Source organism: Cercospora beticola, chromosome 3 (assembly GCF_033473495.1).
Source record: "Cercospora beticola chromosome 3, complete sequence".
Lineage (NCBI taxonomy): Eukaryota > Fungi > Ascomycota > Dothideomycetes > Mycosphaerellales > Mycosphaerellaceae > Cercospora > Cercospora beticola.
Genome location: NC_088937.1, coordinates 2212970 through 2237927, shown reverse-complemented (window position 1 = coordinate 2237927; position 24958 = coordinate 2212970). Strand labels below are relative to the sequence as shown.

The window sequence follows — 24958 nt, the reverse complement described above, 5'->3', positions numbered from 1 at the left end:
GCGGTGCAGATGTATGGCTCGGGGCCGTGAGCGTGTGCTGTTGTGTCAGAGCGGGCGTGATAAGTCCAAGTCCGAACGCCCACTACGGCGCGCGATACGCGAAATCGGAACATTAAAGGCACGTCGTCATCGCTCGATCACCTGCCCGCTTGTCTCTGCGCCCTCCAACTTCCGCTTGCGCTGTCGACATGCTGTCCTGGACTCCCCTTCACAGATCACGATCACAGCAGTCATGCCAGGTTTGGCCAGGAAGCTGCTCATCTTCGCTGCAGTTGATGGCCTGATCATCCAGTCCGCTGGTCAGCGCGGCAGCGGGGGCACGCGCATGGAATATGGAACGAACAACATCACGGCAGCGAGCGAGAAGGACCGTGGACCAGAAGGAGGCGGCTCCCTGGAAGCTCACGGGCTCGTTGGTGCGACCAGACGTCTTTCAACAACGCGTCCATGCCTCTGCTGATGTGCGGTAGGTGTGCTCAATCTCGTTTCTTCTTCCTATCTCATAGCAATCACGAGGCGTTCAGAGGTCGCCAACATTCGAGAGAGGCCGGTATTTCGAATCACTGATGTTACACTCATTCCGCTGGCATCAAGAGGAGAGGCTTCGAACGCAATCTCACACGCGGAGCAGCTGCTGCACCAGAACTCTTCAGGAGCAGAGCAGGATACTGACGAGAGCGACGTGGGGGAGGATGTCGAGACAGGCAGTGTCGTGACAGACTCTGGAGAAAATGTCCCGGCACGGAACCCAGAGGACGAGTCTACGGCTTTGGAGGCTCCGAAGCCAGGCACAATCAAGCAGAGCACAACGTTTGTGAAGGATGTAGTCCAGCAGAAGGGCACCTTTGGGCGCTTCGCTACAAGTTGGTTCAGCAAAAAGGGGACTCAGACTGACTCACAGCCAAAGAGTGATGCAGAGCCGGATCAAAAGTTGAATATGGAGCAGAAGAAGCAAGAGATGGGAGCATTGCCAGACACGGACAAGGATCAGTCAGAAAAAGCCAATGAAGCACAAGAGGAGCCAAAAGGGAGGTCAAGTACGGAGAAACGAAGGCAGAGCGCTATCGACTACCTGGCACTCAGAATTGTGAAGAGCGCAAGGCTCTATTTCAGCACGAGCGGTTTCTATTTCTCCTACGATCACGATCTGTCACATTCGCTTGGCAGAAAAGCGACATCATCGTCTGCAGTGCCACTGTGGAAGCGCTTCGATAGCCTCTTTTTCTGGAACCGGCACTTGTGCAGTCCGCTTGCGGATGCGGGACAAGACAGCCTGGTCCTTCCCCTGATTCAAGGCTTCGTCGGCCAGCGAGCGTTCTCCATTGCTCAAGCTGACGATCGTGCCATTGTAGCTGAGCCGGGCGATACTGAGCTGACAGACTTCAACGAGAGAGAAGCATCCAAGAACGCACAGCAGCACAACTTCCACGTCACTTTGATCAGCCGCAGATCGGTCAAGCGAGCTGGACTTCGATATCTACGACGTGGTGTAGATGATCAAGGAAATGTTGCGAATAGTGTCGAGACTGAGCAGATCTTGTCCACGCAAGTCGATGACTCCAAGCAGAAGATTTTCTCCCTGCTGCAGTATCGTGGGTCGATGCCGCTGTTCTTCTCGCAAAGCCCATACAGTTTCAAGCCCACGCCAATCATGTTTGGCAGCGAAGCGACCAACCAGGCGGCCTTCCAGAAACACTTCAAGTCCCTCGCGGCGCGCTATGGCGATATCCAAGCAGCATCTCTTATCGACAAACACGGGACTGAGCTCAACATCGGAACGGCCTATGAGGAGGCTGCAAAGAAGCTCAATGAGAGTGATGGTATTGATGGCAAACCTCTTGGCTTCCAGTGGTTTGACTTCCACGGAGAGTGTAAAGGTATGAGGTTTGACAAGGTCAATCTCCTGATCGACAGCCTGAAGTCATTCCTCAAGTCATCTGCCTTCACGGTCGAGCAAGATGGCGAGCTGAAGCAGAAACAATCCGGCATCCTACGAACCAATTGTATGGACTGTCTGGACCGGACCAACGTCACACAATCCGCAGTCGGAGGTTGGGCGTTGCAACAGCAGTTGCAGGAGCTGGGGTTGGACATTGATCTGCAGAGCGACCCGAAGACACAGTGGTTCAATGTCCTCTGGGCCGACAATGGCGATGCTATCTCCAAGCAGTACGCAGGTACCGCCGCTCTGAAAGGTGACTTTACGCGCACGCGAAAGCGCAATTGGGCAGGTGCACTTACCGACTTCAGCTTGACGCTGAACCGATATTACAACAACATCTTTGGAGACTACTTCTTGCAGACCAATATCGACTATTTCCTCGGTGCGCCACCGACCGTATTTGACGAGTTCGAAACAAATATGACCTCTCAAGACTATGCACTCGATATGGGAGTCGTTCGTCAGAACGCAATCGACACTTGCGTCAAATTGGTACTGGAGGATCCGAACGAGGATCTCATATCAGCTTGGGCTCTGAGCTGTCCTCGGATGTCGAACACTCTTAGGAGCCTGCCCTTCGAGGACTGTGTGATCCTTTTGACCGCAAAAGCTTTCTACTTATGCCGTTTCGATTGGGACACGGACAAGGTCGGTTCCTTTGAGCGTGTGGACCTTCTCGATGTTCAAAAGATCTGGCGCGGCGCATACATTACTTCAGCTCTGGGCGCTACTCATTTGGATGAGACGAAAAATTATGGTTTTGCGCTGGAATACACGAACCAAGGACCCTCTACTGTACGGACCAATACACGCAGTATGAGTGTAGCGCCTGTTCCTGATGAGGAGGAGGCGGCGACGCAAGCCAGAGCTGACAGCGGGGGCGAGAGAATTGAAAGCAGTGATATGCAACCGGACAGCAATCGGAGAAATCACGCTTCTCCTGGCAAGGGAGAAAGTCGCACACTGGCGTTCAAGGCCCTACCGCCGAAGCCATCGAAGACCGGCTCTGCTGAGAATGATCTTTCCAGTCTGGGAGAAGTGGATGCAACGAAACGAATTACGAGCGAGTTAGAGAAAGCTGTGAATAAAGCCAGACAACAGGATTACGGCGCCAGTTTTGATGAGACCAAAAATGGAATGAAGGTACAAGACCACGATATTATCTCTGTGGCCGAGGCCAGGAAGAGCACAGGCTATGTGGAGAGTTTGGGGTATTCTTTGAAGAAGTTGGTCTGGTCTTAATTATGCGACGACTGATCTCGGACGTCGATGTCTGGAGGCCTTCATCGCCTTCTTCGAATCCGCTAGCTCCACGCTACCCGCACGACGATGTCAGCGTCACGATAGCTACATGCATACATTGATCAAAGCCTCAAATTCCCCCATGATCCAGCAACGACGCTATCCTCTCTCCCACTATCCACCATCTCGACATCTTCTTCTACCTTGATATTCTCCTTCCCATCCTCGTCATCCATCACCCTACTACTCTCAGCTTTCTCTTCTCCTTCCTCCTCCTTGATCTCGCCGTCTTCACTAAAATCATAATCCTCATCGTAGGCATCATACCGCCCCATCTCTCCCGGCTCCGGCGTCCGACTCCTCGCTCTCCTCTCCGCTGACTCCGCGTCATCCGTATCGTCCAACATTTCGTCCTCGTCGTCATCTTCCCTCACTTTCACCACATCGTCCTCCACATATGGAACCAACGCATGGCTGATGTTCTGTTTACGAGGTGTCGGTCGGTAATAGAAACGTCTTCGAAGTTTTTGTTGGATGAGTTTCTGCGCGTTGTCGAGATGGAGTTCGAGACGGCGAGTTTCGTTTTTGACCCAGGCAATTTCCTCGCGGGCCTCTCCGAGGTAGCGCATTGTGGTGGCGCGGTCGAGGGCTCGGATTCCGTGTTCGCGGATTTCTTCCTGAGAGATGAGGTTAGATGGAAGTGTCCTTTGTCAGATGTGAGGGGAAAAGTAGAGCGGTCGCTTACGAAGAGTTCGATGCTGAAGGTTCGATCTGACAGGAAAGCGTCTGGATCGAATTCCATTCCGTATTGCTCTTCTGTGGCGCTGTTGACGACACATTCGAGTTGCGGATCGAGTTGGATTTTGATCTCCATGACGGCGCACATGAGACCGGAGTGCAGGTCTGTAAGCTTTGGTGGTGGATTGGAGAAGAAGTCTTGCTTGTAGTTGAAACCGTCGAGCCAGATGCGGACAGCATCGAGTCCTTTTTCCGCGAAGATGTTGGTTGGTTCGAGGTATGAGCGCGACATGGCTGAGCGCTTCTTCTTGGTCCTCGTCGTGGGTTCTTGGAGATCGGAGAAGATGTTGCCCATGGGTGAAAATTATAGTTGCGGCGGTGGTGGTGAAGAAGTGAGGTGGCGAGGAGATGAAGTGAAGCCGCGTGAGCAAGCGAGTGACACTCGAGCGTTCACGGTGCAGCTGTCTACTCACTGCTACAACGGCAACTCGACGACCCAAGGCGCGTTCTTCGGCTGGTAGTCCTAGTCCTCATTCATGATCGCTGCATTGACCATGAGCGTCGCTTCGCCTTTCGTCACTTGCGCCTGCTGCACCGGCCTGTTCGTTCCTGCCTGACTGATCTTGACGTCTCTTCCAGCAGCGTCGTTCCAATGCGACCAAGTATGCACCTTCCAGCCATAGCCACCATGAATATGACCGAAGCAATGCATGAGCGGCTTCACCCTCTTCACCTCCTCGAGCAGAGTCTCGCAACCCAGCCTCTTGTTGCCCTGCTCCGCGACTGAGTCCAGTGATCCGTAAGGCGGCCCATGTGTCATAACAATATCAACATCGTCAGGAATCTTCCACCTCAAATTGCCTCTCTTGTAACCAAAAGCCCAATTGCAGAACTCTGGCTGGTGAGGAGAAGCAAAGATCTTGAAACTTCTCCCATCCTTCAACGTGAAGCCGTACGTTCCTTCCGGGAGATACGTCACATTTGCAGCCTTTGCGAGTGGTCCGGTCATGACTTTGATGCTGGCTTGATGTTCAGATTCTTCGCGATCCTTTGGCTTGTTTGTGCGCCAGTATTCTTCATCGAGATCGAGATCATGATTTCCAGCGATGACCAGTTTCAGCTCGGCGTCGAAGTGTCCAAGCATTTCGAGAGCTTTCTTGTAATTTTCCGCGCCACCGACGGAAGTGAGATCGCCGCAGTGAAGTACGACGTCGACTTTTGGTAGGGGTTTCTTGAGCGGACAGAGATCTGCTTCTTCTCTGTCGAAATTGTGTGTATCCGATAGGATGAGGAATTTGATCACTCGTGTTTTCGCCATTATCGATTGTGTTTGCCTGTTGATGGTATTGTGGATGGAGGTTCTGCGTGATACTTATTAGTGCCGAGCGGCATTTTGTCCTTAAACTATTTTGCTGTAAGTTGAAGCTACCACATGTACACGCTCGAGCGGTAGGCCTGACCCACAGGAGAGCTGTGAACCACGTCCACTGTGCACTCTCGCTGTCGTGTACAATCACGGTGGCACCTGTCATACAGCAACTCCGCTCACAACCTGCGTGTTAATTAGAGAGGGACTCCTCTCTTCTCACTCTAGGAAAACCTGACTATAGTGATGATGGACTGCCTGAATTGTGAGGCAACAGCACTTCTTGTGGACATTGATCATATGACACATTTCCTAGTTTGTCCAATGCTATCAAAGTTGACAGATCCGGATGTCAAGCACTTCAACCATTATGAGTCTCGTGACATGTGAGAGTTCGCTCAAGGTGGCTGACAGAGGGCTGCTTGGGCAGATGGCCAGGCACAGCATCGCGCTGGCGTGCCGTTCGTTGCTAAACGGCTGATCATTAATCTGGTACCCGAGCGCCTCCCAAGGGAGCCAGAGGACAAATTGTTGGTTACACAGGACCTCACATCCAAGCTCATGGGAGGCAAGCATCACAAGCTTTCGGCATACCGTCATCAAAGTTCGATAAGCGCGCCATACACATGGCTTGCCAGTCGAGAAAGAACCACCCTGGAGGGCAGGCCAAGAAGACAGACTTTGCAATGGCCTGTGAATCTTATCGTTCCTGAAGGGGCCCTGAACCTGACATCCGCGTCTCAATTGACTTTGCAGCGAGGGTAGCTATGGGTCTGGTAACAGGGATTTCCACGGGGAGAAATTTTTTGTGAGCTGCCAGTCAGACAAATCTTGACAACTGCCCTGGAGAGGTGATCGCGATCGTCGTGGTGTTCGGCATCAAGCCCGCATACAGTCAAGGTCAGGCCTTTCATGTGAGGCGGTCGCAATGCATCTACAGCACTCTTCCTTCCTCACTGCAATTGTGGCCCTAATGCTCAGCTGGAGACGTGCGAAAAGTGCACGACTTCTCCGAGCGAAAGGATTAGGCATATGGACGTGTAAATGCAGAGAGAAAGTCTGCATAAACTTCGGCCATCGATGGAGCGAAGATGATATTTATGTATCCTTGAATCGGGAAGAGTAGGGCTCGATGGAGTGGTTCTAGACCTCACGCAGACAAGAGTCTCATTTGTCGACTCGAATCGAGCACTGTTGGCATTCGCGAGTGATGGTGATGAGATATTGAGGATTCTAGACTCCATGGCCCAGGAGCAACCTCGCGCAATGGACGCATGAAGAAGCCATAACCGTTCGATGCGAGCCGGTCGTATTCAGCGTCGGATATGTGTTTCGTCCGCTCGGTATGGGATGTCACTTTTCGGGATTATCTGCCAATTCTTGAGTTCCGTTTTGCGCATATGCCTTGCTGGCAGCCTCCTTCGCAGCCAATACATCTTCGCAAGGATAGCCGTCTGGACGTAGATCCTCCACTTGATGCCCTGCGCGTTGCGAGAGCACATCGAGCCCGTTACGGCGTTGTTGTTCGCGTCGCAGGGGATCTGGCAGTGCCTTCACGTCCTTCTTACTAGCGCCTCTCTTCTCCTTGCCCACAAGTGACCTGGCAGTGGGGCAAAGCCAGATCTTGGGCCAGACAGCGTCATCAAGATCTTCGCACTTTTCGAGTTCGTTCTCTACCTGTTTGACAACGACTCTGTTGCTGGTTATTGTCGTATTCCCGCTGGTCCAGCCGTAGCCAAACACCGACGAGTTGATCTTGGACATGGAGTCAAGTATTTGCACGGCTATAGGATGCATTTCCTTCTGGCAGTCGTCATCGTTCCTATTCACAACTCGGATCGGCAACTGCCAGTCAGAAGGTACTGGATACGCCGACCATTGTTGCATGTCTTCAATAAGCTGGCCGTGGGTCTTTGAAGTATCGTCGCCCATCATAATCGCAGTACGAGCCTTCTCTGATGGCGTGCCGATAGTGTCCACGATCTCGCGCATCCGTTTAGCGGCTTCGCTCGTGCAGACAAGTTCCCGTTTCGCAAGTGCTGGGTACAGGAGCGAAGGAAGTAGATTCTCATTATCTTCGATCTCGACTTGCCGCTGCAGCGATTTGTGGAACCATGGCTCTTTCGAAACGCTGGCGTGCGAGAACTCGGACACAAGCGCAAGTAGAATGGTGCAGTCGATGTTGAGTGTATTCGTGAAGGAATTTATCGGATCCGGTGCCATGGTCTGAAGCGCTTCTTGTATGGCCGGAACATGGCCAACACTTTCGCCGCAGAAGAGTGTAACGCCCGCTGCTCTGCATCGTTCAATCACAGCATCGACCTCTTTCGTTTCGCCAAGCTGTATTCGAGGAAGTACGAGATTGACCTTGGGCTTTTGTGTCCGGACTCTGTACGACTCTGAAGCCTGACAAAGCTCCTTTGCATTCTTGACGAGTGGCATATCGGCATCGTCATCGTCCATGCGTGGGGGCAAATCGTCGTCCTCTTCGTCTTCGGAGCCCCCAGAGTCCCAGCCTTGCTTAGCTAGGTCCATCAGAATACGATGATTGGTGACGAGCGACACTTTCGTCCAAGTAAGTCCCTGGTCTGCAATCAAGTCAACAGTGACTGCGGCATTTCGAGAACCCTTTTCGCTGGGACGCTTGATGCCGAGATTGATGTGGTGCATGGCTGAGGATAGTGATTTCGATGGACTATTGTAGTAGACTCGCTTCTGGAGAGCGCCGACGTGACTCGACTTTTTGGCCGTTTTCCAGACTGTCTCAAGGAAAGGCAGATTCGACGACTTGGCCACATGAGTCGTCGAATCGGTCTCGGGTTTACTGTGCAGCTTCTCTAGCATGCTCAATTCTGATTGTATTGTTCCACGAAAGTGCGCGAGCTCAATGTGCTGTTCTTGCCGGATGATGCGGAGATGCTGTCGAAATTGCTCAAGCTCGGCGAGCAATGCTTTTGCTCGACTGATGAGGTTGGCGAGCAGCAGATGGGCCTCGCCGCCATGACCCTCATCGTTATCCTCGCCACCTTCATGGGTCTCAGTCATGATCGAAACTTTGGAAAGACCTCAGGGTCAAATCTTGTGGCCTTCAATTGTTGAATAAGCCTGTCCCTTCCAGTTCGATAAGTCCGCGCGAATGCTACTGAGGCCAAATCTCACTGCTCATGCATATGTGCTGAGCGTAGTCGTTCCTGATGTTTCATACACGAATCATTGAAGTGAATTTGACTTGGAAAGTGGAGCCGACTCGTTCTTGGCAGCACAAGCGCGAGCATTCTCCGCTCTTGCTCAAGACCTAGTGGACAAGTTGACACCACCGACGGTTTTCTCGCGATCAGAAGATGGTTCTCCTAAGCTCGAGTGAAGAATGGCAGCAGCAGACCTCGCTGTTGCTGAAGGCACGGCCGACCACGGTGCGTAGGTGCGCCCACATCGAAATGCCATCCGCCCGCTTCTAATGCGATCCAGGCCCGGATCACGACGAAATACAACATACCGAACCTCGAATCGCCTAAATATCAGCAGAAGCTGAAGAAGAGGAAAAGAGAAGCGGATAGCGAGGAGAAGGAAAGCGGCAATGCAGCACCTCTTGTCCCACGCGCGACTTTGACACTCAAGACCTACGACCCGGAGTCCGGCGTGACTCTGAAATTCAAGACAGACAGAGCTGCAGAAGTAGCGCGTCTGATCAATGGCCTGGGCCGGGTTGGGCGACACATGGCAGCACTTCCGGAGAAAGAAGGTGGTACGAAGTTGGTATAATACGGATACACAATCCTGTGCTAATATACTCCCAGCTCAAGATGCAATCATGGAGGATGCTCCAGGACCAGAACAGGCCTCTGAGGACGTGAAGACTTCTGTGCCGGCCCCAAGCGAAACGAAAACCCAGCCGCAACAAACGGGAGGCGGTGGAAAGAAGAAAAAGAAGAACAAGAAGTGATTCTGCAGCATACCGCTCGCTCCTGGACGGTGTCTTGCTGCCTTCGCCCGCCGGCATCAGCTGATTCGGGCAGCGCGATGGACTGCGAAGACGGCGTGGAAGAACGGCAACTGCAATCCACCCAACCTCACTCCGCAATGTCGCCGAGCATGGCCCCAGACCAGCATTCTGTGGAGTATATGGGGATATGGGGGCTGCTCAACAGCATGAATGGCTCCCGCAGCCGACCACGGCATCCCCCAACGACCTCATCCACCCGTCCAAGATCCATGGGAAATTCTCAGCTCACACCATCGCTGCTCTCCGGGATGCCGGGCAACTCTCGCGAACATGGTCTGCGCCTTCATCGGCTTGGAGTCCTCTCCACTTAGCGAAGAGTGCAATTTGTACACGACCAAAAATACGATCAATGAACAACACAACTGTGGGTTTCTAAGACATCAAAGAGGTAAGCCGAAGCCCAGAGGTTGTGGCGGAAATAATGTGGGCTCAGGCATGCGACCCACTCGAATTGTTAAGCAGTGCCACGCTGCTTTCGAGGACCCGATATGGCGGATTTTCACGCGAATGCTTCCGATATCCATTCTCCACAATCTTCCTTCCACGCTGTGTTAAGCGACAAATTGGCGGAAAACGCCCGCTCTGACTTGAGCGTGCATTGCTATCCATACCAAAGTCTTTTGCGAAAGTTTGACAGATCTCAGTGCTGCACAGCTTCCGAGCGACAGATCCGATCAGCTATTCTGAATCAACACTCATGCATGCATAAGCCGTGCGACACCAACCTGAATGCAGCGAATGCGAAAGAGTTGCGGAGCCGGCAGCGGCCACAAAACTTGTCTGCAGGTTGTCGAACTATACCTGGCCTTACGAGCGTCGAGCGACAGGCCCTTCCGCCCTCACGAGCCTGGGCCGACCCCAGGATCGGAGCTTAAGCTCTGAGCTCTCTGATGGTGGGGCGCCACGCCGCATAATTCCTGAGCAAATCGAGGGCCATGAAAAGCATCGGGACCTCACGCCAATGTCCAACCGCGCTGGAGCATTGCAATTAATTGTCACACTGCAGCAAATGACGCTGCTTCGTCTTGAGCTCGCCCGCCATCGTCCCCAGAGGCGCTGTCGCTGCAGAAGAAATGCTGCGAGCTGCTGCTCTCCATGGTTACGTGCATACAGTCTGCCTTAAGCCGTGACATCGTCGATGACGACCGCCACCGACCGACGTGCTGCTGATATTTGATATTGACTCTACTGCAGACGTTGATCCTCCAAGCCTACTGCTTGTGCGGCTCCCGTGTATAGCGCGGCTCCCTCACTCACACTACTGCACGGCTATGGCTCACCACAATCACGTGTGGTCACTGACCTGGCCTCTCTTGCCTTTCCACGAGTGGTAACAAGTCCGATCTCTGCCTGGCTAGATTTTGCTGTTCGATCACCAAAGCCTGGTCGTCATCGCTTGGAAAGATCCTCGCCAATAGCCGTTGCAGCATACCACACCTTCACAAGTAGCGCAGGACGAACTATCTCCGAGGATAGCAGTGACTGAGAGTGGCCATGAACCCGGGCTTGCATGTCAGAGACACATTACTTTGCCTTCAGTCATCGGAGTTCATCGCGGCGAGCTGCTGCAATGAGTCCAGACGGTGGAGCAGCATAATAATATCGCAACTGCAGCGAGCCGAGTTTGGAGACAGGCGCAGCAACAGCATGAATCCTGCGCATAGTTCGCGTACTGGGCTGTCATCGCCAGTAGTAGATGTGATTCGAGATGAGCACTTGTGGTGAGGTTGAGACCATGCCTGCCAGGCCTGCATGCTGGCAGACCTGCCCTGTCTGCATCCCTCCCCAGGTCCTTGACCTACAACGCCTGTGTCACACTGTTACGACGGACTCCATGAAATTCCCAGACCCGCGTGCATCAAGTGTCCAAGCGAGGCCACTGCAGGCCTGCGCTGCATCGGATAATCTGACGACAGCACTCGTTGCTCCAGAACGAGGCGCACGAGCTAAATGCTTTCCTGCAGGACAATCCTTGGCCCTTCTCCAGACACTTCCACCATTTTGAGGCAAGCGCGGCTGCGGCGAGGTCAGAGTCATGGACGCCGAGCCGCTTGTATGCGTGCTCCGATGGACCCGTGCGAACTGAGATGATCCAGGCCACTTCCCCGTAGCCTCTATTCGGCCTGTAGACAGGCGTGAGAGCCCGCGAAGCTGAAGTTGCGTTGCAAGTTTCGAGAGCGAGGGCACTAGAGTAGATTGCAAAAGGGCCAATCAATGTTAGAGCAGCTTGCCGCGGAATTTCACGTATTTGCCGCGTGACATTTGGTGTTTCCGGGCGAGCAGCCGACTTCTGCGCCTTCGGATGCGATGACAGCATTGGCAGCCGAATGCTGATGAGCTCTGTGGCTCTCATCAGATGTGTGGACCAGCGTGGCAGCGGTAGAGTACCACAGATGTCGGACGGCGCGCGCCCAAACCACATTGACACACTGACTCGTGGGTCTCACGGGCATACCCACTTCACGTCGCTGCTGGTCCAGCACTTGTGGCCACTGTATCCACTGGCATTGCTATCCTACGCCGTGGCGAGTTGCTGTCTGCGAGGCCGTTCGCTGGGCAGCACATGCGACGGCCATGCTGCCGTCGAAGGGTCCGCGCTAGACAGCGCTGCTAGTGCGAGCGGCCGCAAGCATGCTGTGTGAACCTGCAGCGCACAAAAACAAGGGCTCGGATGGCGGGTTGCTTCGACGATCGAGGTCCGCTGCAAGGAGATGGGCCTCGCCAAGGGTTCATGCAGACGTTTGCACAGGTGACCTCTGATCCTAAGCCACTTCCACGCCCGCTATACCCGGGGCTCCATAAGATCCGTCGTCGACGGGAAGGCAAAGCAAATGAGCGAGCCTCTTCGGCGCGACGCCCACATGGCGAGTGCGATAGTCATCGTCGTCGCCCCATCGATGGCGACGGCGAAGCGAGTGCGCCGCTGGCTATGCGAGTGATGGGAAGGAAGCACGCGGCGCTGGCTATGGAACGTTGCGGCTAGCGGACAAGTGATCTTCGGCGCTGCGCGGTTTGGCGAAAGTGTGCGAAATGACCTAGCGCGCGGCGAGCAGCAAGTCTCGTTGCTCGTGATGACGGGCGCGCGAGAGAGAGGCGCGGCTCCGTTGGCCAACCTGCCTGCGCGAAGCAGGTCGCGGGCGGGACGAGGACGTGGTGCTAGCATTGGAAGAGGCAAAGCGGCAGAGGCCAGCAGCTGGCAGGGTCCGCTGGGCTCGGAGTTTGCGCGCACTGCGTTCCACCCTCATCTGTTTTGCTTTGCAGGCTGGCTCGCTGTGCTGCTGCTGCTGCTGCTGCTGCAGGCTGCATGGAATCCACCGTCGTATGTACGGCGTGCGATCCTCAGGCGGGCACGCGCAGACTGCTGCATTGACACAGCTGCCGGCGCATCGCTGCTCCATGACACGGCGAGTGGGCAGGTGATGTACATGGCAGCTCAGAAGGCCCCAACCTTGTGCGCAGCAGCAGCAGCGTCCTGCCTGGATCACGTCTGCCGGCAGCAGCAGAGCTCAGACACCAGTGAGAAGTATAGCTGAAACTAGCTAGCCGACTGCTCTTAGCAGACGGCAGCATCGGAGCACCTGCTGGCGTGTGTGGCCTTGGATCGCAGGACGGACGGCAACCTACTCCAGCTTTTCTCCAGATTTTATGATTCGGTGCACGCCAGCATCCGCCGCCGAGCTCTTTCATCGCCTGCCTGCCCGTCCGCCCAGTCGAGCGTGTGCACTGTCTTTGAATTGCCCGCCGACCCAGACACTCGCCGCGAGCAGCCAACGCATCTGGACCTGGCATCCAAGGTCCAGCCTCGCATCGCGGACGAGCCAAACGTAAAACGAACATCCACTTCGGGCAGCTGTGGCCCGCTGGTGAATAGAGTTAGACGCTTGCTTTTACTGGCTTCGTGTAGGTCTACCTAGAAGGGAGTAGCAGAACTCTAATGCTAGCCTGGCTCTCGGATGCCAGCTGACGAACGCAGTTCCATCTCGCCTCTTTGCTCTTCGACCTCGTCGGGCATGCGACTCGAGTGAGAGCTTCTGCGACGACCAATTCCCCAGGACCGCCCGTATACTCGACCACCGCCGACTGTCCTGGAGTTGCCGGCGAGAGAGGACCGCACCTGCGCATTGTTGGGGCACCCACACGTCTCCACACTCCGCCTCAGCCACCCCGGTGAACTTCGACCGGGGCTTCAGCGGTTCGAGAGCAATAGATCTGCTCGCTGAGCTTTTGCAACCAGATTCTACGCGAGACACTCGCTGTCATTCCCTGCGACACCGCCTGGACCCGTGGAGCACAACCTTTCAACGTCCTACACGAGCATAACGTCGCTCGTTCAGCGGCCGTCCCACTGTTTGCGAGATCGGCTTCCTGCTTGGCACCATTTCCGGCATACCAGGCTGCTGACCACGATCATTCTTTCCACGACAGCTGCCTGAGGAAAGATCGCATCATTGGAGGAAGCTGCAGGTTGGACCTCTGAATTACTTATTGTCAAAAGATTGGAGCATGCACGCAGAGGATGTCGCGAAACAAGAGCCGGAGAGTGACTCGCCGGGATTGAGCGCGAGCGCCGCGAGTCCTGCTCTGACGAACGGTACGTCGGCACTTTGTCGCATACCTCTCTCGCTGCATTGCATGGAGCGCAGTGAACAGCAAGCTGACCATCAATGCCACAGTCTCGAAAACGAGCAATGGCACCGCCACCACGACCCCCACGACCACAACCAATGCCAATGGCACTGTAAAGCCCGCATTCCCACCGCCCAAGACGGATAAGCCACGGCCGCACGTGTGCCAAACATGCACTCGGTCGTTCGCCCGCTTGGAACATCTCAAGCGACATGAACGATCTCACACGAAAGAAAAGCCGTTCGAGTGTCCGGAGTGTACACGATGTTTCGCACGTCGAGATCTGCTGCTTCGCCATCAGCAAAAGCTCCACATGACCAACACTACTACGCGACCACGCACTGGCCGACGCGAGAGTGTGGCGGGCGGGAATGGCAATGGCAGAGTGCGCAAGAATTCGGTCGCGAATATCAATGTGAATGGCATTAACGGCGCAGCTTCGAATCAGATTCGTCCACGAGCGAACACGATCAGCCACATCGATCTCTCTTCCCTGGGCCTGATGGATGGCCACGCTCAGATGGACCGCATGAATGCACTGGGCTTGGGTATGAACGGCGCCGGCATGATGGGTACGCATCCAGGCCTTGGACACTTCGACTATCGTGGCATGTCTACTGCGATGGGCCAGCACGGAAACCTGCATGGTCTTCCCAAGCTAGACACGGCTCACGCCAATCATATGGATATGACGAACTCGCTCCGAACGGCACCTCCTCAGGCAAGCTTTGGCGGGTTCGACATTGATCAACTTTTCACTCCACATACGACGATAAATCCAGCCGCCTTGCATTTTGGCTCGGCTGGGCAAATCTCATCAACTAATATTCCTTTTGGCCTTGAGGCTGGCACAAATCAGCAAGTCCCCATAGATGATGACTTTGGCTGGATGAGGAACTGGGGTATGAACATGGCTGGCAATGATCACGAGAATGCCATCGAAGAGTCCTCACCATCGCGCATGAGCAGTGGCGACAGTCCTGGGGATTTTTCGGAGAGCATGACAAACAGTCAAGCTGCCATCCCGATCCAGAACAACTTTCAGTGGCATCCGCAAGACCTTTCCCTCCAGCAGACTCTCTCGCATTCATCCACTGGCCCCTTCCAGCTTGATGGACTCTGCAATGGCCTGCCTTCATTGGACCAACAGAATGGAACATTGTCACCATCCAGCCTACATGATCCCACGCCTACTGGCGATACTTACTTCCACCAAGCGATGATGCAACACAATAATGCCTCATTGCAGAGACACCCATCTCAGGCGGACATCATGCAGAATCAGGGCGCCAATTTCTTTGGTGCTCCGGTTTCGAACATTGACTCTGACAGCCCTGGCATGTCTTCGCCGTCCATGACGAGCAGCACAAGCGCTAGACAGAGCTCCATGACATCGATGTCAACAGATTCGATAACCGAGTCTACCAGGCAAGCGCTTCTGAACAGCTTGTCGCAGCCTTCCCTTTTGGTTGGTCACAATCAACGCAAGTACTCACAGCCTACAGTGAGCTCTCCCCTATCTGGCGGAGCAGGCGCGCGAAACGCAACTCCCGAAGGTGTCACGCTACCCAGCCGCGCGGACTTGCAACGGTACATCGAAGCGTTCATGCAGTATGCCCATCCACATCTGCCAATCACCCATATTGCAACTGTGACATTCAATCCTGTGGACCTTGTCGCGCCTCAAAAGGGATCACCGCCAGCATCGTCTTCCCCGTTCGTCACCGCCAACGGTCCACAATGTCTTATTCTTGGTATGGCCGCTATCGGTGCTCTCTACGAGTACGACCATCCGGCATCGAAGAACCTGTTTGAGGCTGCGAAGAAGATGATTTCCCTGTATTTGGAAGACAGGCGCAAGGCCGACATGGCATCTGCAATCAACCGGGAAGCTTCGCATAGCACAACACCGCTGTGGCTTGTGCAAGCCATGCTCCTCAACGTCATCTATGGCCACCACTGTGGAGATCGTCTGGCCGCAGAGATCTCTAGCAACCACATTGCCGCACTCGTGAGCCTGGCACGAAGTGCCGATCTGCAGACGCTTGACGAGCCACGGTCCGCCAACGGCGACACCGCGATGGGCAATGGCGATAACAGTGACTTGCACGCCACTTGGATCAAATGGAAGACTGCGGAAGAACAGAAGCGCTGCTTCTTCGGAATTTTCATCTTGTCGAGCTTGCTGACCACTGCGTACAATCAAACGCCGTCCATCATGAACTCCGAGATTCTGCTCGATTTGCCGTGCGAGGAAGAGCTTTACGAAGCTCCTTCTGCTGAAGAGTGGCACGCACGTGGAGGCCTGGCGAGAGTTGAGGAGAACTCGCTCTCTTTTGCCGATGCTCTAAGCTCTCTGCTCACAGCAAATCAAAGGAGCTCAACTTTCGACAATGGCAACTTTGGAGCCTCTGGTAGCAATTTACCTGCTTCTGAAATCAAGCCTAGCACGTTTGGATGCTTGGTATTGATAAATGCGCTGCACAACTACATCTGGGAGACCCGAAGCAGACATCGAGGGCGCGAATGGACGATGCAAGAGACGGAGTCCATGATCGCAAATATCGAGCCTGCTCTCAACGCCTGGATGGCCGCATGGAAAGCCAACGAACGGCATACGCTGGAACGACCGAATCCCTTCGGACTTGGCCCACTTGCTGCTGACAGCATCCCTCTACTCGATTTAGCGTATGTGCGATTGTACGTGAATCTCGGCCGGACAGCAGAGGCTTTCTGGGCAAGAGACTTCAACAAAATGGCAGAAGAGCTCATTGCCTTCAATGCATTCGAAGAGAGCTCAACAAATGATGCCAAGACTCCTGACACACGCAAGTCGCCAGATACCAGGACCCTAGCTCAGCGCAGAACGTCTTCCGCTATTCCGAACGATCAAGCGGCATCGACGAGGCGCGAGCGTCATTTGCGGAAAGCTGCAGCTTACGCAGCCGATGCATTGACGGTGGCGTGCAGATTCAATCTCACCTACTCTGACGCGCACGCACATGAGCTTCCAATTCAAGCAGCAATTTGCTTCTTAGACTGCGCTCAAGTTTTGGCTGAGTGGGTGACTACCGTCCAAGAGCGAACCGGCAAATATCTTGGCGTCCTTGGAAGGGATGCAGTTGATTACACAGACGTTCCAGCTGTCATGCTCCTCGCGCCAGAGGACATGGAGATGCTCCACAAGTTGGAACAAATCTATACGAGCATGAAAGAAAAGCACGCTCACCAAGAGATGAACCTGATGGCGATGAACCCCAACAATTTCAGCACAAACATGCACCACAATGTCAACTTGGACAGGTGTGGATATGGAAGCAAGATTATGCGAGTGACAGCCATGATGCTGGAGAAGGCTGTCATTTGGCCGAGTAAGTATCCAATCGTCCTGAATAGCTCATCAATGACTAACACTTCGAAGTTACACATGTAATGGCCGCAGCGCTCGAGATTCAAGCCGGTCATATGGATCGCCGGTCTCTTCAGTGTACTGGCGAGCTGTCTGAGACGACTGCATAAACCGAACTGCTTTCATCTTGACACCATATCCAAAAGGACATCGACGCCCATCGCCGAGCTGAAGCAACCTAACACTTCTTAAGTCGACTTTTCGCATACGTTGTACAGGAATCCCGCTGCTGATGAACAACTTATCTAACAAATGGATCGTGCATGGGATCAGGAGAGATATTCCAAAAACAAGATAAAAGCTCATTGATGCATTTGAAGGACCGGTGGGGAAAAATGCATCACTGTCGTTACATGGGCATCGCGTTGGCAGTGCGCTTCAGCTCAGGATTGAGGGAATGTTACCAAAGAGTCCGTCCTACGGCGCGGACGCAAAAATATATTGACGATATGATGACCATGGTGAATGGGGATGTTTAGTAGTAACTTATGGTTATTGGAAAGGGAAGGACATTGGGCGTGGGCAAAAGTGCGCATGTAATACTTTGTCCATAAGAACTACTATGGCAGGCTGTCTTTTCAAGCCAACAATGATGTGCATGAATCAAACTCCAGAGTCAGCGTCAGCCGTATAACTGAGTACATTAAAGTGCTCCGTATCCAAGCCAAACTCGTCGCACGACATAATCGCTACTATCACGCGAGTCAGCAGCAGATGATGCCACCTTTTGGTACCTTGCAGTTCGACCGCCTTCCCTGTTTGCACATGCAAACCATCCACACACCACGCGACACACCCTCCAGATCCATCACGCCAACCGATCGGTACTACCAGATCTCTGGATTGCCAGGCACACACGCCACATGTACGTGGGTTGGATGTGTGAGGTACCTGTGCTGCCGGTATACTAGCGAACAAGAAGCCGAGTGACCCCTCACGATATAACACCACCTCCCAAACAGACCCGGAAACACCGCGGCAATACTGCGACCAGATCTGTGCGATCGCTCCGCAAGATCCGGAGAGCAGCAAACAGTGCTCCGCGAACTGGTATATCACCAGCAGCAGCACGAAGAGCGAGCAGTGGGAGGTCCAGACACAGAGAAGCGGTCGTGGCCCTGCGGAGCAAGTGAGGAGGCGTGAGGAGTAGACGTGCTCGGAACCAGTTTGACACCACTTCCAAGACTTTACTCATCATACCCACGGCCCTTTTGCAACCACCCGGCTTGATTCCGATACCTCGCTCCATATTGCTAGTGAGAGGGGAAAGCGAACAAGAAAAGAGGGGATCTGAAACTGAAACTCACCATGTGCCGCTTTCTTATCTACTCCGGACAGTCGCCCATTCTCCTTTCCCACCTGATTACCAGTCCCACGCATTCGATCCTTACACAGTCCTACGACTCCCGGCTGAGACTTGATACTACCCGGCCGCATAATGGGGATGGGTTTGGAGTGGGATATTATACTGCTGGGAGTGGGAGGGTGAATGGGAGGAATAGGAGGAGAGGGTCAGGAAGTAAAGAGAAGGATGAACAGGATGATGATATCGTTGATTTGGGACCGGAGCCTTGTATCTTCACATCCACGATCCCGGCCTGGAACTGCAGGAACTTGGAGAGGCTTGCGAGCAAGACTGTCTCTCCGCTCATCTTTGCCCATGTACGAGCGAGCACCGAAGGCGCACTGTCCGATTCCAACTGCCATCCCTTCGCGAGAGGAGCCTTGATGTGGATGCATAATGGTGGTATAGGAGGATGGAAGCTTGGTGTGAAGAGGAAGCTGGTCAGTGATGTGGAAGATAAGTGGTTCAATGTCGTGCAGGGCTCGACGGATTCTGAATGGGCCTTCGCGCTCTTCTTGGACAGCTTGGAGAAATTTGGAGGCGTGGATCCGGATGATGAAGCAAAGCAAAGAGACGGGTTCGGACACACAGTACTGAGGAAGGCAATGCTGAAGACGATCGAGAGGATCAACTCATATATCTCGGCCTTGTCGCCAGAGGTCAAAGAGGGCGAAGATGTACGAAGTCTGTTGAACTTCGCCATTACAGACGGCAAGAGCGTGGTGTGCACACGATACGTATCAAGCCAAACGGACGAAGCAGCGAGCTTGTTCTTCAGCAGCGGAACGGACTGGAAGCCTCAGCCTGGGAAAGATGGCGTCGTAGGAGCGAAGCCGAAGGTCGGAAAGGGTGAATACAAGATGGAGAGGAGAGACAAAGGCGCCGATATCGTGCTGGTCGCGAGCGAGCCGCTGACCTTTGAACGAGATAACTGGGTCACAGTGCCGACGAATAGCGTCTTGACGATCCACAATCAGAATGTTCTCATTCATCCTATCTTGGACGAGCACTACAATGCAACATCAAGCTTCAAGAGGAGTGAGCAGTTCGCGGCGGCCAAGGGACAGACAACTGGAGATGGCATTGCTGAGAAGAACAGTACGAAGGCTGCCATAGCGAGGGACAACTCGGTGGATCACTTGGCCAATGGCGTCGGAGCTGTCGCTGTGGGTGCTGCGTGATGTTGCAGGCGCTCCCACACTTGACGCAAGCCAGACTGCAGAGAGAGACGCCTGATCGGTTCTAAGCATCTCGTCTTGTCCGCCAAAAGACTTGCGAAGCCGTCGACAATGCGACCGGACATAGCGCTTCCCTTCTTGATCTCGCTCCGGCCAATGCGCCCTTCATCATCCGACCCTGTATGCTGGCCTCTGTCGGCCCTGGAAAAGAGTTCGGTTAACGTGTTTGATAAGCATGTGCATCAGATAGGCATGTGCATCAACCCAAAATGCAGCTAAAATGAGCGTTTTTGAAATGCGATTTCTCGACAACGCAAAGAGATATAGCCTTAGTACCTTTACTATAGCTTTTAGAGCGTCCGATTATAGGAATATCTAAGTCTAGGACTTGCTATAGTACTACAGCGTTCAGAAACTAGATATTAGCCTTAAGAAAGTCGTAGGACTACGATCTCTAGATAACTACGGATGCGAGCTATACATTTGACCTGCAATTCTAATTCTAGGACTCCTTTTAACTTCCTCGGACCAGAGGATAAGTCTGTATCTCTTTGCGTTGTCGAGAAATCGCATTTCAAAAACGCTTATTTTGGCTGCATTTTGGGTTGATGCACATGCCTATCTGATGCACATGCTTATCAAACACGTTAGCACTCCGAGAACCCCAGTAGCACGGGCTATCCGGGGTTTTGGATGAGGCATTGCGCAGCTTGAGACAGCCGCGTACTTGGTGTCAGTCACACAGCCTCGTCAGCACACTGTGTGGCCGGACAGTGAACAGCGATCAGCGGTCAAGACACTAGAAAGAGCAAGACTTCCCCATGCTACCAAGCAGCCATTGCAGGACAATCGGCGCTTGTTTAGCCACTTTGTACGTGTATGTGTATTCCACAATTGTGCGACTTCTTAGTAGCGTAGATAGATGTATCATTAGCTGTATCCATACTGTACTACTCCACGTGCTCGCAGCAGCTACAGCTATAGCTACAGCTCCATGACAGATGCAACCACTACTCACACCGCTAGGAGGTAACTGAGCACAGTTTCTTGGGTCGCCGCGCCTGATAGCGTGGTCCATGACTCTCTCCCTTCAGGGATGATCATCAATGGTCAACCATCGTCAAGCGTGCAGCGGCGTCTGTCTCAAACTTTCCAGTCCTTTGGAGCCGCACTGTCTGTCCATGACCCGCTCAAGCGCTTATGTGATACCAAGGTACTTTTCAGCGCGACATGCATTACTTCGCTGCACAGTCTGCACACCAAGAGTCATGTCTCACAGCTCTTGGGTACGCACGACCGGTCCAAACGCAAAGTCGGTACCTCAGGATTCCGTGCTCGGCAGTGAGCTACAGTACACCACGCTTTCGGCATGTGTGGGAACATTCTGTCGGTAACTTTTATACTGGATACTTTTCTGACCATCATGGCATCGTAGTGTGGCACATTGCCCTCGTGCATCGTCATTAATTCGTATACTGTGATCTACTCGTCTTTGGCGTAGAAGATCTCGTGGTAGCGGTGCGTGGCATCGACTACGGCATCTATGGCGTTGAAGTCTGGTGTTTTACAAGTCAACTCTCCAGCGCTTTAACAGTGACATTGTGTGCGAGAATACGAACCTATGCTGCCTTCTGGACCGAGATCTGTAGAGGCGAGAACGCGAACACTCAGATCTTGTTGGACTTTGCCGATGAACTCGAAGGCGTGGTTATTCTGGAGGTGGCAGTCCTGTGATTGTCTTGTCAGTAATTTGACAGGATTTTGCTTGATGGAAGCAGAAAGAATAGTCTACCTTGTTCAAGTGCAAGTCGATCTTGCCGCCTGCTTCAATGGTGGCCATTTCGCCGCGGATTTGGCGGACTTTGCCTAGGATGCGGACTGTGCGGTGCGAGAATTGCTCAAGGTAGGGAGCGGTGATGCGGGGAGTTGCTTCGGACATGTTGAGGCTTCGGTCGTGATGTGATGCGATGCACTTTTGATGGTGAGTCGAGGTTGATTGGCGTGGCAAGGCAGTGAGGTTTGGGGAGACGCGTTCTGGACGCGTAAAGTGTTTTCGGACGGGAAGTGGAAGTGGGGGTAGTTCTCAGCACTACGCCAATTCTTTTCCTTCTACTCCACCTAACATCCAAGACAATGTGATAACCAAACAAACAAAAACACTGCAGAGCCGACAATCCATCACATCATACTCCCGACATCCGATCAAAACCTCCAATACCCCCAGCCTTCCGCAAAACCACTCCAGATCGTCCTTTCCATCAACACCCACACTTGCACTCACACCCAACAGCCTTCAACTTCACCACTTTCCTCGTACACCTCTCAAAAGTCCAGCCCTTCCTCTTTCCCTTCCTATCCCACCCCTCAATATCCACCCACCCGCCATCAAACCGCATATAGCTCACACGGTTCCCATCTCTCTGCAACACGTCTCGAATGCACTCCATGTCGTGGCGCAACTTGTCAATCTCAGATTTGGAGAGTGAGCTGGATGAGTGCCATCTCTTTGTTGTCTTGGACCAGGTCGAGCCGGACCAGGTGTAGCCTTTGGACTTGTCGAATTTGGCGGTGATGACTGTTCTCGATGACGTGGGTCGGTGCAGGAAGCAGCCGATTTTGGCGGAGATCTCGCACATGAGTGGCATGGTTTTGTGGTTTGTGCTTGGTGATTGTTCTCCGCGGTGCTCTGTAGTGGGCTTGAGCGGTGATGAATTTCTTTTCGTCGTTCACGGACTTTTGTGCCATCTCGTCGTTTGCTGGATGAGCGTGATTGAACGAGAAGTGTCTCGTGAATGTGTCTCGCGTAAGGTGTTTGGTCAGGTTGACTGCATTCACAGGTGAGACTTTACAAAGAAAACTACATTGTATGATGCGAATCGATGCTGCAGGTCTTGCTTCGGAAGCTACTTTACTTGGAAGTTACTCCGGGAGTAGGACAACAGATCAAGATCCTAGGCATTGCATTGCTACGGCAAAGACAGGTAGTCTGAGATATACCGCTGCGTCAAAGGAGGAGCAATGCGCTCTCCTGACGAATAGACCAATAATAATCCGCCATCTCACTCCCCTCTCATCACCACCTTGCCGCCCTTCTTCTGCTTCAATCCCCAGTATCGCTCCTTCCCATCAGTCGAAGTCTTGGCCCTCATGCTATTTCCCACGGCCTTCATCGCCGATACTCCATGACCTTTACCTTCGAGCTTCGTCTTTGCAGTTTTCATGAGACCCTGCATAGCTTCCGTCTGCTTAGAAGTGCTCGAAGAAGTGTGTTTGGTATTCCATTTCTCGCAGGAACTGGACCAGCCATCGCCAGAGGAAGATTTGAAGGAAGCTTTGATTGTGGGTTTGGGTTTTGGTGAGTCGTAGCGGACCTCGACGATATACTTGGAAGGCATTGTTGGTTGCGGTGGCTGTGCTGTCGTTGCGTGGTCGAGTTGTGAGAAGTCGTGCGGTGAGTAGGATGATGTTCTTGTGCAACCATCGAACGCTGTCTTATATGTTTTCGGGTTCTCATTGAACCATACAGTATTCGTCGCGAGACCTGGATGTCGTGAACAGACTCTTGCGTTCTGGCGATATGTAAGACAGGTCGTGGCAGACTTCAGATGGTTCTTGCGGTCTGCCATGCTGTGGTATGCGGTTGCCAATGCCTCGCTTTCGTACTTGCCAAATTCCACACGAACAGCGGCGATTGTGGCAAGAACCCTGCAGCGAAGATGCGCTGATTAGTCCGAATTGGTGTTGCATCGGAACTCATAGAGACTACTAGATCGGACTGGTATCATTGGGCTTCCCCGGTCTTTCAGGACGCATCTTCCGGCATGTCGTTTATGGCTGCTGAACCCCGTGGTGATTCGCTCTTTGCAACGTCATCTAAGCGAGATGTGAAGGAGCAGGGACACCAGTCTGAAGGATTCAGCAGGTTGCGAATATGATTCAGACATGGTGCAAGGGCATATGCCCACCAGAACGTCCTCGAACGACGACGAACTTCTCGAGAAGGCATGAGCGAGACCGCCTTCCACTTCAGTCAGCCCTACCACGAATTGCGAGAGTTCCGAGAGTCCATATCCATGGCATAACAATCAGAAGTCCAGCATCATCCCCACACCCACCTTCTCGAGATCCTCCAACTCCAACCACCCGACATCACTCTCCTCCACCTCTCCCCGCTCCGCAGCTTCCTTCTTCTCGGCCACACACCTCGCAATCGTCTCCCGCACGAAAACGTCTAGATACGTCTGCACAATCTGCAAAGCTTGCGTGTCAATCTGCGTGTCCTGGTGCGTGAATCCAGAGTGTAAGAGGCGGAGAAGCAGAGGTTGTGGAATACTGGGTATGCCATCGGAAGACGAGAGGGCAGGGGGGAAATCGTCATTAGTTGAAGTAGTGGCTCTTGCCGTCGTTGTCGAAGGCTGAGGCTGATCGACATCGTTGGTGGAGTCGATTGATATAGCTGAAGCTTTGCGCTTGGCTGTAGTCTTGTTCAAATTTGTAGCAGTGGTGGAAAGGGACGGTAGGCTCTCGTCGTCTTCATCGGTATCATTGGCGGCGCCGCCTTTGGCGGAACCGTTCACGTTTTCGTCATCGTCGTCTTCGCTATCAGGCAGTACCGTGATTTTCGGTCTTGCTTTCGAAGCTGGGTTAGGTCTTGATGTAGACGGTCCTGCTTTCTTCGCCGTTGGTTTCGGTTTGGGAACGGCACTTTCAGATTCTGTGGTCGAGGTGCGGCCTATCTTTGTTGGCCGCAAAGGTTTGAAGGCAGGTGTCTTCGCCTTTGATGAGGGATACACGACTTGCTCCTTGGGTTCTTTTCTCGGTGGCATGATGTCGTACGTGATTATGGAGATGAGAAGGGTGAAGTCGCGTAAAGTGGAAACGCGACTGCCCCGCGTTGGCGTCGCGAAGACGCGTGACCGCGCGAGACACAGTTCGATCTTCTCCTTTTCCATTGATCACAACTTTTTGACCGCACAGTACAGGTTTCTCATCGATTTCAACATTACGAAATAACAGAAAACTACAAGCTCTTCTCTAGGTTTAATGCTCAGAATTCTCGCCAGAAGCAGCTAGGTGGCACGCTCACAACCACCACTGCAAATTTCAAAA

At 53.3% G+C, this 24958-nt stretch overlaps 10 protein-coding genes across 10 annotated transcripts; 4 read left to right on the top strand and 6 right to left on the bottom strand.

Moving 5' to 3' along the window:
• Positions 1-232: 232 nt before the first annotated feature.
• RHO25_004852 (uncharacterized protein) lies at positions 233-3184 on the top strand (the record flags this gene model as incomplete). The annotated part of the gene is made up of 2 exons (XM_023595765.2): positions 233-416; positions 471-3184. The coding sequence occupies 2 exons, from the start codon at positions 233-235 to the stop codon at positions 3182-3184; spliced, it is 2898 nt and encodes a 965-aa protein (XP_023457287.1).
• A 122-nt stretch (positions 3185-3306) lies between these two features.
• On the bottom strand, positions 3307-4277 carry RHO25_004851 (uncharacterized protein; the record flags this gene model as incomplete). The annotated part of the gene is made up of 2 exons (XM_023595764.1): positions 3307-3861; positions 3930-4277. The coding sequence occupies 2 exons, from the start codon at positions 4275-4277 to the stop codon at positions 3307-3309; spliced, it is 903 nt and encodes a 300-aa protein (XP_023457286.1).
• A 168-nt stretch (positions 4278-4445) lies between these two features.
• On the bottom strand, positions 4446-5240 carry RHO25_004850 (uncharacterized protein; the record flags this gene model as incomplete). Its single annotated transcript, XM_023595763.1, has 1 exon — positions 4446-5240. The coding sequence occupies one exon, from the start codon at positions 5238-5240 to the stop codon at positions 4446-4448; it is 795 nt and encodes a 264-aa protein (XP_023456849.1).
• A 1401-nt stretch (positions 5241-6641) lies between these two features.
• RHO25_004849 (uncharacterized protein) lies at positions 6642-8333 on the bottom strand (the record flags this gene model as incomplete). Its single annotated transcript, XM_023595762.2, has 1 exon — positions 6642-8333. One exon carries the CDS (start codon positions 8331-8333, stop codon positions 6642-6644), a length of 1692 nt encoding a protein of 563 aa, XP_023456848.1.
• Positions 8334-8629: 296 nt separating this feature from the next.
• On the top strand, positions 8630-9231 carry RHO25_004848 (uncharacterized protein; the record flags this gene model as incomplete). Its single annotated transcript, XM_023595761.2, has 3 exons — positions 8630-8701; positions 8757-9033; positions 9086-9231. 3 exons carry the CDS (start codon positions 8630-8632, stop codon positions 9229-9231), a joined length of 495 nt encoding a protein of 164 aa, XP_023456846.1.
• Positions 9232-13794: 4563 nt separating this feature from the next.
• On the top strand, positions 13795-17436 carry RHO25_004847 (uncharacterized protein; the record flags this gene model as incomplete). Its single annotated transcript, XM_023595759.2, has 3 exons — positions 13795-13882; positions 13965-17288; positions 17339-17436. The coding sequence occupies 3 exons, from the start codon at positions 13795-13797 to the stop codon at positions 17434-17436; spliced, it is 3510 nt and encodes a 1169-aa protein (XP_023457285.1).
• A 1198-nt stretch (positions 17437-18634) lies between these two features.
• Positions 18635-19852, top strand: RHO25_004846 (uncharacterized protein; the record flags this gene model as incomplete). The annotated part of the gene is made up of 1 exon (XM_023595758.2): positions 18635-19852. The coding sequence occupies one exon, from the start codon at positions 18635-18637 to the stop codon at positions 19850-19852; it is 1218 nt and encodes a 405-aa protein (XP_023456847.1).
• Positions 19853-21331: 1479 nt separating this feature from the next.
• On the bottom strand, positions 21332-21788 carry RHO25_004845 (uncharacterized protein; the record flags this gene model as incomplete). Its single annotated transcript, XM_023595757.2, has 3 exons — positions 21332-21405; positions 21469-21577; positions 21642-21788. The coding sequence occupies 3 exons, from the start codon at positions 21786-21788 to the stop codon at positions 21332-21334; spliced, it is 330 nt and encodes a 109-aa protein (XP_023458004.1).
• Positions 21789-22908: 1120 nt separating this feature from the next.
• RHO25_004844 (uncharacterized protein) lies at positions 22909-23475 on the bottom strand (the record flags this gene model as incomplete). Its single annotated transcript, XM_023595756.2, has 1 exon — positions 22909-23475. The coding sequence occupies one exon, from the start codon at positions 23473-23475 to the stop codon at positions 22909-22911; it is 567 nt and encodes a 188-aa protein (XP_023458005.1).
• Positions 23476-23934: 459 nt separating this feature from the next.
• Positions 23935-24675, bottom strand: RHO25_004843 (uncharacterized protein; the record flags this gene model as incomplete). The annotated part of the gene is made up of 1 exon (XM_023595755.1): positions 23935-24675. One exon carries the CDS (start codon positions 24673-24675, stop codon positions 23935-23937), a length of 741 nt encoding a protein of 246 aa, XP_023458010.1.
• Positions 24676-24958: the final 283 nt, after the last annotated feature.